At 58.6% G+C, this 15,052-nt stretch overlaps 1 protein-coding gene across 14 annotated transcripts in view; it reads left to right on the plus strand.

Annotated features, from left to right (window-relative positions):
* The window catches only part of JAKMIP3 (Janus kinase and microtubule interacting protein 3), a 60,488-nt gene extending 46,329 nt beyond the window's left edge, over nt 1-14,159 (plus strand). For 13 of the 14 annotated variants that reach the window (XM_080641516.1, XM_080641518.1, XM_080641510.1 and 10 more), the window contains 4 exons: nt 578-781; nt 1,898-1,963; nt 3,385-3,457; nt 4,306-4,446. In XM_080641516.1, the coding sequence (XP_080497642.1) occupies nt 578-781; nt 1,898-1,963; nt 3,385-3,435 (321 nt within the window). In that variant the 3' untranslated portion in view covers nt 3,436-3,457; nt 4,306-4,446. Of the gene's footprint in view, nt 1-577; nt 782-1,897; nt 1,964-3,384; nt 3,458-4,305; nt 5,310-11,901 lie in introns of those variants that run through there. The other variant, XM_080641515.1, reaches the window with a different exon arrangement.
* The last annotated feature ends 893 nt before the right edge of the window (nt 14,160-15,052 follow it).

A 15,052-nucleotide genomic window follows, 5' to 3' on the forward strand; every position in this document is an offset into this window, starting at 1 on the left:
GCCCAGTCCTGCCTCCTCAAGGATGCTGAACAGGGTGTGCCCCGTGTGTGTCTGCGCCCGAGTGCTGGGGTGGCCACTCAGTGGCCCCCCCACTTGTGGAGAGGGACTGGAACGAATTTCCTTGGGAACACAATTCACCCCACCACAGGCGGCAGTGGGGACGACTCAGATGCCCCGCCTCAGCCGGGGACGGCGGGAAGTCAAGGACTCGCCCTCTGTCATTAGTCACAGAAGCCCTGTGAGCGCTGCTCTACCTCCTGCCTCGGGACTCACAGCCCAGGCCTGGCGAAGGTTGTGAGCCCAGGAAGAAGCCTTCCCTCCCCTGTTCTCTCCTCGGGGACACCTGCCCACACCCCACACCCCGGGCTGTCACCCCACTCTGGGCTCACGGATCTGCCAACCATGTTTTCTGACGTCACGAATCGTGCAGAGGGCCGTGCTCCTGGGCCCGGTGGCAGGGCACCATTGCAGCCAGTCCAGGGCCCTCAGTGTGGTGGCTCAGAGCTGCAACACCGAGGGATGGGGTGGGGTGCCTGGCCCCCACCGGGCGAGGACTAACCTTTCCCCTCCCTCCCAGCACATCCTGGAGCTGGAGGCCATGCTGTTCGACGCCCTGCAGCAGGAGGCGGGGGCCAAGGTGGCCGAGCTGCTGTCGGAGGAGGAGCGGGAGAAGCTCAGGGTGGCCGTGGAGCAGTGGAAGCGCCAGGTCATGAGCGAGCTGCGCGAGCGGGACGCCCAGATCCTGCGGGAGCGCATGGAGCTCCTGCAGCTGGCACAGCAGGTGCGCGGGGGGGTGGGGGGGAGCCGGGGGAGCCAGGGGAGCCGGGGGGGGGGGGAGATGGTGCCATGAACATGCCCTCCAGTAGCCACACCCATGACCACGCCCTATCAGCCACACCCATGCAGATGCTCCTGCCAGGCCACCTGCTCCTTCAGACCAGCCTCTGGGGCCACACGGTCCAGTCTCCGGGGCCACATCCCCTCTCCTGGGACCCCTGACTGCTGGGTGAGGGCGTGGTGAAGGTGCCATCCGGGGAGCAGCAGCTGGTGGGCCGGGGAGCAGCCCCTGGTCTCCTCTAGCCAGTCCGTTTCTAGACAGCCTGGTGTGCAAGACATGCCTACCCCCCTCCTCTCCCCGCTGCATCCTGCATGACCTGGAAGGGCCATGGACGTGTACCCTGCTCAGAGCACCCCAAATGCAACGCCTGCACTTGCAGAAGCAGGGGAGCTAGTCAGGAAGGCTGACAGTGACTCCCAGGGGCTAGCGTCTAAGCAGAGGATTAGCCAGCTGCCAGAACCCTCACCCCGGACCCAGGGTGGTCAGTGTGGGACCATCGCCTACGGCCCCCACCCCCACCAGGTGGCCATGGTCAGAGCATTGCTGCCTCAGGGCCCCGGTACTGTGTGCATGCACAAACATGCATCTACTTAGCACTGCATATCAGAGGGCTTCAGATCGTACGTCACCCTTCACTCCACTGTAACCACGACTGGGAAGGACTGTGACTCGATTCCTTACCATCTCCTTGGGCTTCTAGCATCATGGTTTATAGTCTGATGGGCAGGAGATGCGGGGGGGGGTGGGGAGCGTGGCTGAGGGAGGGCCGTCCTCTTGTTGAGTGAAGCAAAGCCACGAGCTGGGACGGGCTGTTGTCTGTTGCGGGGTCAGGGCCAGTAGACCCGCCCTGTCCTGGACACCCCAGGGAGGACAGGCTGAGGCTCCAGGCCCCTCACAGCACAAACTAGGGCCTCGTCAGCACCCCCGCGGGGCCCACGTCCAGCTCGGCGGTGGCTCGGCGGCTGCTTGTGCACCAGGTCCCTGAACGAAACCACGTCTTGCCACGTGGTTTCCCAGGCAGCCTGGTAACCGAAGCCTTCCGTCCTTTTGCCGTTGCAGAGGATTAAAGAGTTAGAAGAAAGAATAGAGGCTCAGAAGAGACAAATAAAGGAACTGGAGGAAAAGGTAAAATAAAGGCACATTTTGGGGCTTGTTTTGTTACCGGAGCATCTGAGAGAGAAGGACCAATAACTCACCCGGGCGTCATTGGAAGCTGGCTGGGTCGGGGCACAGGAGACAGAAAGGGGTTTCAGGGCCACAGGGGCTCTGGACCAGGAGCCTGGGGCGCCCCCTCTGCCATGGCCCGGCTGTGCGACCTCTCGCGTCTCTCGTGGCCTCAGTTTCCCCAGCTGTGGCAGGGTGTGCCGGACCCAGGCTCCCTGACAGCCGGCGAGGCATCTGTTTGTCCAAGTCCCCCCAGCACGCTGGTCTATAAACCAAGCTTCTGCAGGGCGATGTCCCTCTCAAAGACAGGCCAGCCGGCCAGGACGAGTCTTTTGTTTCTGGTCCTTAACACAATTGCTTCTAGGTTTAGGAAACTCACGTGCTGACACGGGTTTAGTTTGGGGCCACACAGCTTGGGGCCTGGGGAGGACTGTCCGGTTCCTTTCCTGGACCCCGGCCTGTGAGGTGTGGGTCCCGGTGCCCCATCCACTCCCGGTATTAGTGCGACTTGGCGCTCCCCAGGCCGAGGTGCACAGAGCAGGCCCGGGGAGGACCTGACTCTTCCCGTGGGGCTTTGCTTAGTTTAGGGCAGTTCTTTTCCCGTAATTTAGGGACATGTCAGTGATCGCCAGTGACCACAAGTGATGGGTTCTTGTGGTCCGTCCTGCCTGGGGGGCAGACCTCATAGAGCAGCTGGCTCCCCACTGCGTGCCGAGTGCAGAGGCCAGTCGGATCCGCCCCCGGCTGGTCCCTTCCAGAGGGCAGGAGGCTGGTGTTTGGACGGGACTCCCTCACCCATGGCTGCGCATCCTCCTCGAAGAGCCAGCAGAGGCTCTGTGCTCCCTGGGGAGAGGGTCCCCTCCCTATAGCAGTCCTCCTACAGCTCGCCCCGCACCACCCTGCTCACCCCACGCTGCCCACTCCTCCCGCCAGGGACAAAACCTGGGCACTTCACTGCCATCTGCTGACAGTCTCGTCCCAGTAAGTGCGCAAATCCACTGCGCCCAAGGCTGGCCCCTAGCGCTCCTATCCCACACGCCCTCTAATCTGCTCCCCTCTTCACCACCCCAACCTGTGCCCCTGAGAGGCAGGGCTGCACCAGGCATGTGCCTCCTGACTGTCCCCCACAACCCTGCCTCTGGCCAGGGCTAGGTCCCCCAGAGCGTGTCTGTGTGGTGGCCGCACCGACACTCAGACCCAGGGTGTCCCCCCACCCCCCGAGGCGTGATCCTTAAACTGCTGGACACCGGCCGGCAGGATTGCTCCTGACCCCGCCGACCCTCGTCTTGTACTGTCTGCGACCACAGTGTTTCCTGCAAGAAGTACTACAACCTCTCTCTTCTCTCTTTCCCTCCATGTCTCTGCCCTCCCTTCCTTTTCAGTTTCTATTTTTGTTCTTATTTTTCTCCTTAGCTTTCATTCTGTGGTCATAGCTCGCCCGGGCACCCTGACGTGGTGAGTATGTCATTGCCTAGCAGGGGTCCTCAAACTACGGCCCGCGGGCCACAGGCGGCCCGTCGAGGACATTTATCCAACCCGCCGGGTGCCGCTGCCTGTCCTGCTTAGCAGCCGACTCGTCCCGGCCCGCAGTGCGCATAGGAATTTGTTCATAGGGTTTTTTTTTTAAACTATAGTCCGGCCCTCCAACGGTCTGAGGGACAGTGAACTGGCCCCCTGTTTAAAAAGTTTGAGGACCCCTGGAGTTTCTGGGCGAGGGTCCCACTCTGCCCCCTGCCCGCCCAGGAGGTGCCCGGCAGCCCAGGACCCTCAGCCCTGGCCGGGGCCAGGATTCAGAGGGGCCTGCGATCGTCAGAGGGCACAGGGCGCTTGCCTTTCTTGACAAAGAAGGAGGGCAAGGACCCACCACCAACACAGCGGAGGGCTGTGCGCGCCCCAAATGCCTTGCGACTCTGTTTCCTGTGTCTGGGGCACGAGCGCTGACAGAGCACTGTGAGGTCTTTTGTCCTTTCCCCGTGGTAGCGGGTACGAGCTTGGGTCCCGCTGGAGACCCGGCCAGAGAGACCAGCCGCCCTGACGCGCTGGCTCGTTCACGCCCCTGATCACACTAAGCTGTGGGCCGTCCCGCAGCTTTCACACCCGGGCCACACGTGGAGGCTGACCACCGCCTCCTCCCGAGACAAGAGGAGAGGACACGTCTGTGTGTGTCCGAGGCCCCGCCCTTCACAGGGTGCCCGTGAGGACCTTCCCCGGAGGGTGGTGGCCCTTGCCCCCGGGCCTCATCCTGCCGCCGCTGCCCGTCGCTGAGCCGCCGGCCTGACGTGTCCTCGTCTCTGTTGTTGCAGCCCCCGGAGGAGCCGGACCCCGTCCCTCCGGCTGGACTAGACAGCAGCGGGTGCCTGGGTGGCAGACTGAGACCGCCTGCGCCATCGCCGCGCACCCAGGAGGCTCTGGTCTGTGCGGACGCCCTCCTGTGGAGGAAGCGGCCGAGCGGCGGGCTCGAGCTGCTCTGAGCGGGCGGCTGTCCACCCCGACGAGCCCGAGTGAGAACTAGTTTCCTAACTGGGCTCCTCTGGAAGAGCTTGGTCTTGGCTGCTGGACCCTGGGGTCCCTCCTTGGGACGCAGCCCGCCCCCCAGTCCCCGTTCCGGGGACATGAATCCCCCGCTGCGCAGGTGCCAAGGGCGTGTCCCCAAGCCTGCAACCCACCCCTCCTGGTTCCTGCAGTAGCTGGTCTCCGAGGAGGATTCTCAGAAAACGCAGCTGCCCCACAAAATGACAGAGTGCAGGCTGTGGCCGCGATGGTGACCTGCGTTCCGGACGTCCCGAGGGCGGTCTCCCTGGGCCGCCACAGCTGGGCTACGCTGACGCTGCGGCTCGCTCACTGGGGTCCCAAGCACTTCCTGATGGATATGTCACGATGCCCTCCCCTGTTTGAGGCTGATGCCCCGTGGGCACAGATGGGGCCGCGGCTGCCACGCTGCTCCATGCCATCACTGCGGCCTCCTGACCACTGGAGACGTGAAGGCTGAGGCTGCCCTGAGCCTCGGCCGGGAGCCTGGTGGGACTGAGCATGATGACGGCAGGTGGACGACATAGCGGGCCCCCTGGACAGGTCTCTGACCTCCTCAGGGATCCTGGCGGCCACCTCCAGCAGCGCAGCCCAGACCCCATGGAGGCCCGGCTGCTGGTCGCCACCCGCCCAAGGCCCGCAGGCCACAGGGAGCCGAGTGGGGTTGAAGCTGCCTGTCCAGAACTGTGCCCTTCACACTCCAGGGCTGGTGCCCGGCGAAGGACGGCAGGGCACCTGGGAAGGTGAGGAGGGAGCCGGACGCCGAGGTGGCGAGCAGGTAAGGCACTGCCACACGTCCGTGGGGATAGCGCTTCCCTCCCGTCTGCTTGGGGCCCTTGGCGGAGCAGGGGAGGCGGGCCGGGGGGGGGGGCGCTGACCTCTGTTTGGCCACAGGATTCCACCTTATCTGATCCTGCTCAGTCCAGTGCAGCCTCTTTTAAATGTGGGTCAGTTTGCTGGGACACTCCTCTGTGTCTATATGGGTGGGTGGGGCCGGGTGGGGGTGGCTCACTCCCCATTACCACCCCTGGACCAGGTCTGATCCCCAGAGGGTGTCCCTGTGGGGGCTCCTCACTGTCTCCTCCATGAGCTGACCCCATGTGGGCCTCCTCAGCCCACACCCAGGACACCCCCCAGGCCAGCCAAGGCCTCCCTGAGCCCCCTATGAACGTGCCAGGGACTGTCCCTGAGCTATGAGTATGGCCTCATCTCTGCTCTGCAGGGAAGAGCTTGTGAAAGCATCCCCCCGCATCTGCTCCAGCCCCCACTGGATCTTAGCTTGCCCTGGCACCCCCCCATCTTGCTGCCCCCAGAATCTTAAAAAAGACAAAGCTTCCTACATTATCTTGTGGAGCCATCCTTCTCTCTAGCTCAGCGGGCTTCCTGTGTGTCCCCAGATGCATCCCAGCCACCTGGGCCATGTCACCTCTTCTCCCTGCCCCAGGCCAGGAGGCAGTATAAGGTGGAGCTTTGGGAGGGAGGAGGACAGCAGAGGAGTGAGGTGGGGTGAGGTAAGGCTCTGGTGCAGGGCGAGCCAGGACCGGCTTCCGAGTCTGTAGGGTGTCAACAGTGACTACCAAAGAGCCCCTGTGCCACACAGTGGGCACCGTCGTCGTCCTCGTAGAAAAGGGAGCGAGCACTGAGCCGAAGCAGAGGCAGAGCCCACCTGGGAGGAGGAAGATCTGAGCCTGCCACCTGCTTATTCGGAAAGGGTCTGTGACGTCTTCTTCATGTCTCAGATAGCACATCTGCGTGTATGTTCCCTAAAGAGGCAGGTGGTGAGCCCGATAGGGGGCCCCAGCCCCGGCAATATCTGGTCCCCCGGGGTGCTCAGCACAGCCTCGGCTAGCAAGGTCCCTCTAGAGCAGTGGTTCTCAACCTTACTAATGCCGCAACCCTTCAATACAGTTCCTCATGTTGTGGTGACCCCCAACCATAACATTGTTTTTGTTGCTACTTCATAACTGTAATTTTGCTAATGTTGTGAATCGTAATGTAAATATCTGTGTTTTCCGATGGTCTTAGGCGACCCTGCTAGCAGTGTCACGACCCACAGGTTGAGAACCGCTAGCAGGGTCACCTAAGACCATCGGAAAACACAGATATTTACATTACGATTCACAACATTAGCAAAATTACAGTTATGAAGTAGCAACGAAAATAATTTTATGGTTGGGGGTCACCACAACATGAGGAACTGTATTAAAGGGTCGCGGCATTAGAAAGGTTGAGAACCACTGCTCTAGAACAAGCCTGCGGCCCGTTGGCCAAGAGTTTGACATGCTTCCCTGCCTGGTCCTGCCTGGGGCCCGGAGACACCCTGAGGGCCACACGAGGGCACTCAAACCCACACGGAGCTCAGGTGCCTCTCGGGGTAATCAGGAAAGTGCTGACCACCAGTGCGTGGCAAGGACAGTCCACAGTCACTGCCTGGCCTCAGAGGTCACCCGTGGGGGGAGCAGCGGGCACCGTACATCACAGGGGCAAACACCTGTATGGAAACAGATTGCCCAGGGTCCCCCGGAAAGGCTCCACAGTGGCGGTGGCTTCTGTCCTGTGGGCATCACTCGCGGCCTCCCAGGAGCCAGCCCGGCTCTTTGCATTTGGTGCACAGTTTTGGTGGAAGCACCTATTTTGCCCGTGGTTGTCCCCCTGCTTTATCCTCTCTCACCCCCATTTATGAAGGACTCGTTTTTTTAAACAAAACCCTTCTGCTTGGCTGGATCACTTCCTGCTCTGTGGTCAGCCAGTCCCGCCTGGAGCATCCTCTCTGACCCCATGACCCCATGTCCCCACACACTGGGTGGCAGGGGCAGCGCTCTGGCCAGTGGGCATGCATGGTCCCCACTGCACCGGGGGTGGAGGGTTGGGCCCGTCTGCCCAGCGCGGGCAGGAAGCTGGAGATGAGGGGATTGCGTGTCAGCAGACCCAGATTTACAGCTCCTGGCAGGCAGGCCCTGAAGGCCAATTTCTGCCCCTCCTCTAGGCCCCTGGCGATTCCTGCAGGCAGCCCGCGGCCCAGAGAGGAGGTGCTGGTGTCACTTGAAATCCAGGGATAAGCTGCTGTCATTCAGAACACGTCCAGTTAGTGAGCACCGAGCGTGCACGGACTAGGAACCTAAAAATACCTCCCATGTTCTCCACCATAACCCAACAATAGTTCTGTCTTCATCCCGTATATTGTTTTTTAAAAAAAGGAACAAAATGTGTGTTTACTCATAGGAGTTTCACCTGAGAGTGAACAGCTTGCTCTTTGAGGCTGTTTGTGGGGGGCCGGCTGAGCTCAAGGGAGAGCCGTCCCCAGTCACTGCCTGTCTGTCTTGAGAGCAGGGACAGGGGAGCCTGCTGAGGTTGGGGAGCCCCCAGATGCCAGATGCTGACAGGACCCTGCCGGGCACCCTGCAAAGTTCCCCCGGGCAGCCAGCCCTGTCAGGGCGGCTCTGTCCGACCGGGCGCCAGCCTGCGTGGGAATGAGGCCTTCAGAGCTGAGGTCCGACACGTGCTTGCCTGATGGCAGGTGGCGGGCTGTGTGACGTCCCACTGTGTGGGGCCACGGGGGAGACACTGTGCTTGCTTTTCAGAATTAGCTGGCTGGAGGGGTCCCTGCTGGCCTGAGAGGCCTCTCCAGCTCCTGCGCCTCCCCCTTGCCGGTCCTTGTCACCGAGTTTCCTCCACCTTTGCCGTGTTGGTGCACAGAACTGCCCTAGTCCTGATCCTGGCTCGGGCCGCCACGGGTTGGGTGTGGCCACTCGGTGATTTGTCTTTCTAACATCTATGGACGCAGTGACTTCCAACCACAGGACCCTGGCCCATCGCTGCCCTCCCCTGAGAGGTCACTGCCATCCCGGGCCCGGGGCAGCGCCCTGTCGAGCTTTGTTGCAGACACGCGTGGTCCTAAAGGTGTGGTTTGTATCGTCTCTCCAGTCTCGACGAAGAGGGGAAAGGTGCTGTGTGTGTCTTCCAGCCATGCTTCCTGCACTTGATATCACTGCGCCCAGACTCACCGTATTGTGTCTATGTGTCGTGGGCTTTCCTCCCTCTGACGGACACTTGGGTTTGCTCTTGTGAACAGTGCTTCTAGAACATTCTTGTAAAGTCTGTGAGTGTGAGGGGCAGGGGCTTCTTCTGGGCTTGTGTCCACCTGGGAGTCAAAACCGGACTCGATGCTCAGCCTCCCAGATACTGTGAACGAAGGCTTTCCCCGTTCATGTTGCGCTGAGGCGAGTTACTGTCGCTCTTTGTTTAGAATCCTTCTGCTTTAGGTACGGCAAAGGCTTTCCTCTAATGTCCCTGGGAGATTTGCAGAGTCGCAGGGGGAAATGGAGGCTTCCCCTCCCCCTCACTGCTCTGTTGTCTAGCCCAGTCTCTCGGCCACAGCTCAGGCCACAGCTCACCGCCGGCGGCAGCTGCCTGGTGATGGGAAATGCAGCCATCTTGATTGAAGCAATAATGGGTCTTTTTAGTGGCACAACCATGGGGCCATTATCAGAGAGGTCAGTGTCAGAAAAGACAGCTGGACATCCCCTCGTGGGACTGTGAGAGCTGCTGGCTGCCTGCAACCCAGATAGGAAACAGGACAGGCACTGGTGGGGAGCAGGCAAAGTGCGCCTGTGTGACGTGTGTGTGTGTGTGTGTGTGTGTGTGTGTGTGTGTGTGTGTGTGGTCAGGCAGAGGCCTGGCAGCCTGGGCAGTTAGATTCTGCACCCACACCGGCGGGGGACTGTGCAGTCCACGTATATGCACGGTGCACAGATGCGATCAGCCGCCTTCTCTGCAGGAGGGACATGGCTGACCTGGCTTCTACACACCCTGCTGGCCATTACCTGGAGGGCGTGGCCCTGACCTGGTAAGCCCTGGGCTGACGTGGACTTGGTGGGATCCTATGTGCTCAGATGGTTGGAAGGCGGAGAAAGCACTCAGTGCCAGCCTCAGCCCCTGCATCATGAGCACCCACCCCATACCCACCCTGGAGATGACCGCGCCCACCCTGACCCCCTGGCGGCCCCTCACGGCAATGGTCCTCCTGAAAACCAGGGCTGGGGGCTTGTGCGGGGCCATGGGAATGGAGGACAGGCGCCCTTAATGCCCGGGGAGGTGGGATGCTGGCTGGAGGAGCGGTCAAGACTGGAGGACACCACTATCCGGTGTCCCCAGGCCCCAGGGGAGAGGTGGGCAGCACCGAGGGGGCACACTGTGGTCCTGGAATCGCCAGCCACAGCTGAGGTTAAGCCGTGGGTCTCAGGTAACTGGGAGAAAAAGCCAGGAAACAGGCCATGATGCTCATTAGTCACTTTCTGTAAAGTGACTGCCAATGGAAGAAGTTTTTGCAGCCCCAGGAACACAATTTCATAGAAATGGCTCCCACATGGGAGTGAACCTGAGTCACCCAGAGGCTCAGCTGATTGGGTGAGGCCCACCCTCTCGGGAGGACAATCTGCTTATGTAGTCGGCTGACTCAGATGTCAGTCTAGTCCAGACACCCCTCAGCGACACCCAGAATCCTGTTTGGCAAATGTCTGGGCAGCCACTGCCCCGTCAGGTTGACACATAAAACCCACTAACTCTGCATTCAAGAGCCTGGGCAGGCCCTCACCTGCGACCTGCTCCATAAAGGCAGCTGCTGCTTTTATTACGTGTTGACAAGGCAGCTGCTGCCAGAACAGGAGGAGGAGCCCTGGGCGGGCCACAGCGTGAGCATGGCTCCCCCTGGAATGAAGGGCCCAGCCCAGCGTGCGCGTGAGCCCCACTGGGCTCTCCTCCGTGGGCGCTGGGGAGAGGGGACATCGCCCACGGTGCAGGGCGGGCAGGGGTTACCTGCCGATTGGTGAAAGGCCCCGTGGAATGCTGTGAGGGAGGAAGCTAAGCTGGGTCTGGGAGCGGGTATTCATTTGTGACATTCCCCCCAAATCAGAGCTTTGGGGATAAGAGTCCCTGGCCCCACAAGGTTTGGGTTCTCATTTGTTTCTGTTTGGTTTGGAAAGCTTTGGCTTCGGTGTCTCAGATAATGTGGGAAGACTGCTGCAGCCCATTCCCCATTGTGCCAGGAGCCGATGCCACCTATTTGTGTGGGTTATTTCGGGGCGTCTGGGACACAGGAAGTAGGGGTGGCGCTTGGGGGCCGAGAGCAAAGGTCCAGGCTAAAGGGTCTCACCCGGCCAAGTAAGTGTCTTGCCCACTCGGTCGTCAGCCGGCCCACCCTGTGGGACCCGGGCTTACTTGTCTTATGTGGGTTTCTGGAACCCCAGAGAGGCTGCGGGCCGGGCCTTCCGTGGTGCTCGCCATCCGCACGGGCCGCTGCTCCGGGGGCCCCTCGGACCCTGAAGGTGCCCATCTCCCGTGCCAGCAGCGCTGTTCCCCCACAGTTGATCTCAGTGGGAACTCCCAACACAAACACAGACGCAGGCCTGTTCCTCGGGCTCTATTTTGACAGAAACCAGAATGTTGTTTCCTGATCCATATGTATGAGTCCGTTTGCATGTGGTACCGACGGGCGTTCTGCTTCCGCAGCTCTTAATGAGGTTCTGACGGGTTCGTGCCTGCTGGGCCAGGGGCCCACTTCAAAACACCAGGCTGCCAGCACCCGCTGGTCCCTCCTCTGCTCATTCTGGTGCCATGACATGAAGCCGGTTCGTGGCTTTGGTTATCTGCCTATTCCTGTACTTCGTCACCTTTCCTCAGTGCAGGTCAATATAGACACGATGCCATAACGACGCTCTCCTAAATGTAGCGAGGTTTGATTGTGGCGGCCATCCCTACCAGGACACCACCCCATCACCGGGCAATTGCCAGTCCAGGGTGCTCTACGTGGGGGACTGGCGGCTGACTTAGAAGTTAGGCTAAGAAACCAAAACAAAAACCCACAAACCCTCTCGTTCTCTCTTGGATTTGAAACCTGTAGAGTTTCTAAAATCTGAGACCCTGGGGTTTTGCCTCTGACCCCTCATCCTGCTCTTACTCCTGCCGCCCCAGGGGCCGATCCTGGCTCAGCCTCCTTGTTAGAAGGCCTTTCCTAACTTGTTCCAGACATCACAAATGTAAAAGGCGGGAAGGAGGGATTGCTACCTAACACAGCCCCTTTCTAAGTAGTAATGAGAAGAAATGAAGATGGGGTAGGAACGTGGACAGCTGCCCCAGGCATTGCAGGAAGGTTGAGGCCACTTCTGCACATGGCTTCATGCGTGGGACACACGGACCCACCTTTGTGGCCCCGTGACCTCCAGGAACGCTGGTTTGCATCTCCTGGGCAGGGGCTCAAATGTGGCACCGTGGCCCCTGGCGCTTTCCCAGACCTTCCCCACCGTGCGTGTGGCCCCACGGGTGCCTCGGATGACTCACGCTAAAATAAAGCTTTTGTCTTCGCTCTTTTTCAGAGGAAACGGCACACGTGGAAGCCAGGGTTAGTGTGATTTCCCTTCCCACCGAGGGCTCGGGTCCGCGGCCCAGGGACGCCGCCCAGCACTGAGATGCAGCCCGACATCCAGCTCTTCTTCTGTGGGCCTCGCCCCTGGATGGCTAAGGTTGTCGCTCTCCGTGCTGAAGAAGTTGCAAGGGGTGTGTGCGCGAGCGCATGTGTGCTTGTGTGCGCGTGCACAAACTTGCTCCACCAGAACACCATGCGCAGGAATTTAGCTCTCCGGGGCACTTAGAAGTGGACACCCCGGGCAGTTAGCTGTGCAGCCAGGTGAGAACAGAGCTCACCGTGTTGCATAAAAGGAACGCAAACCGCATCACCGAGAGGCCGGAGGGCGGGTGGCTGCGTTGTCTGAAAGTGTTAGGTTCAGTTTGCATTTGTGTCGGAACAAATGCTCAGCTCCGGTGGGGACGACAGCGGCAGCCGATTCCCTAGGCTGAAATGGGGAGACGCTGACAGGGTCAGACAGATGTGCTTCCCAGGGGAGGGCAGGGTTCCGCTGGGCAGCGCACTATTCAGCACTTCTGTGAGAAGGACGCATCCTTTGCTGTCATTAAGGTCATGCTTACTTAGTATTCACTGGGACAAGACCTGGGCCAGTTCATAATGACTGTACCAGCATTTGTTGTGCTCAGAACCGAATGGCAACAATAGCCTGGCATTAGTAAAATGCCCAAGGACTTATGGATGAACAGATCGAAGGGTGAGGGAGTGTGTGACCCAGGCATCCAGGGACACCCCAGAAGTCCACGCACTCCTCTTGTGGGGTCCCCCCAGTGCATACCAGCACAGGAGCAGCAGTCATGTGGGAAGCCATTCAGGATCTAAAGATACGCATTTGAAACCCAAAGTCACATCCCTGTCTCCTTGGACTGTTATGGCTTTGCATGTTGTCCATACATCTGGAGTTCTTCATGCGCCAACCCACCCACACCAGACACTCTTAATCACAGCTTATACTTTTAAAAAGGGCACACTCTTCAGGAGAGAGAAGCATGTACGTATGCACTGATGCATACAAAGTTGTTACATGTGAAATATGTGTACATATGAGAGGGGAAACGGTTTCAAATAATATTCCAAGCACCAGAGCACATTCGCATCCCTGCCGTCTTCTGAAAGCACACGCAATGTCCGTTTTTCTCTTTCGATAGCATTGCTTTCAGTTCTGTGTCAGAGGCACCCGCTTTCATCTCATTACAAAAGCCAGCATTTCAGGACTGGGCTTTTGCCCACACGGCAAAATAGGAGCATTTGCCACTGATTCCTGCTGGTCCCGAGAGCATCTGAAGCATTCAAGTATTTTAAAGAAGGTGTATTTTCTAAATCCTAGAGTATACCTTTTATTCTAGACCAGTGGGCTCTTCAAAAGGGGAAGTCTGTGTGGAAATGCATCACTCCGCAGTGGACCAAGAGAGGGGGGACCCTGAAACATTGCCAGAAATGCTGACTGTGTAACCAAGACATCAACATGTATGCAGCGTAACAGTTCTCATGTAGCACTGTGTGCACACCCCAGAACAGTGCACTGCTTCGCTTGTCTAGACCAGAGACCCACGTGAATCGCAGCTTCCTTGCTGACACGGATGTGTGTGTACCTCGGTCTGGGGTGCCAGCTGCTGAAGGACTGTGGTGCTCTGCCCACGTGGAACCCCAAGCTTCAGGACACCCTGCGTGCCTTACACGGCCCTGGAGGTCAGGAAGGAGGGTGTGTGGGAGTGGGTTTGAGGCACTGTCACTTTCACCTGCTTTTGCCATCATCAAAACCTTAAGGTGGGCTGTGTGTTTTAACACAGTAATGGACTTACGTTTAGGCTCAGGAAATCAAGTTGTAAATATATGTATCAAATCATATATTTGTTTACTGTATATTTTTTAAAAGCTTGACTGTACATTTATGCAAAAACGAATTTAGGACCTGTTTCCTCCCGGCAATATGCCAGTCAGTATTTACATCCCCTGAAAAACTCCTCAATAACACATTCTACACATGTGATCTGTTCAGTGCTAACCGGTATTCACAGGCCTGACGTAGGTTTGTATGGCGATCAACCACAACATTTTGCACATATTTTTGTATGGTGATTCCTACGATGTATATCAGAGAATTTTTACTCATTTGTAATTTATTGTACAGTTTTAATAAACATTGTTATAAATCTTAGAATAGCAATGTTCTCCTCCTCAGAAGGTATTAAAGTTTGGCTATGTTAGCCACTTCTGTGTTCTGTGTCCATTCTGAATGATAATATCTCTTTCCACACCAAGAAGGGAACTCGGGCCTCCTGCCCACTGGGGAGGGGCAGCAGGCATCTCGTCTGCAGGCTCCTCTGAAGTCATGGAACATCCCCTGGAAGACAGGCTCCGAAGTCAGAGGCACCTGGCAGCACCTGCTGAGGTCAGCCATGGACTCGGGAGGCCATTGACCAAATGAGAACCAGGAGAGAAAATTCAAAATTCAGATGATGTGGGGAAGTGGAAGAATTTCTGTGAATCAGTAAGAACACCTGGCAGCAGATTTGTGGACCATCGCACACAGGTGAGGAAAGGGCCCTTTATTGGTCACTTTGGGGAATGGAAACCAGGAGGGGTGAGCGGATGGGAGAGAGGTGACTTAGCTCTGCCCACGTTATGCCCTGCAGGTACTCAGTCAAGCCCTCCAGTGTCCTGCACTGACTCTCATGTCCGAGCGTACGCTTTCAAATGCTGGCCGCACTTAAAAATCAAGCTGCAGGGCTCCACAGAGTGGCAGCATCGCCCTGTGACCCTGGGCGAGCTGGGAGTACCCTCTCCTCAACACCTTGAACTTGGCTTTGAGAGTAGCCAGGAGTAAATCCCATGGGCCCATTCCCCCGCCCTCCCCTTGGAAACATTTGGAATCAGAGCCTCCCTGCCTGGCATAGGATCCCCCCATGGGGGCCGGAAACACAGCTGGGGTTCTGATAGACGGTGGTCAGTGGATGAAGCAGGAGGTGGGAACCCACACGCGCCCGGGCAGTCAAGCTCCACTGGTCCCCGGGCGCGCGTTCAGCACTTCAAGTATGGACAGCGTCAGCTCCGCAGGTAGGGGCGCATTAGGGGGTGGGGGTGGGATGGGGGTGGGAGGTAGG

Source organism: Plecotus auritus, assembly GCF_963455305.1.
Source record: "Plecotus auritus genome assembly, chromosome: 9".
Taxonomy (NCBI): Eukaryota; Metazoa; Chordata; class Mammalia; order Chiroptera; family Vespertilionidae; genus Plecotus; species Plecotus auritus.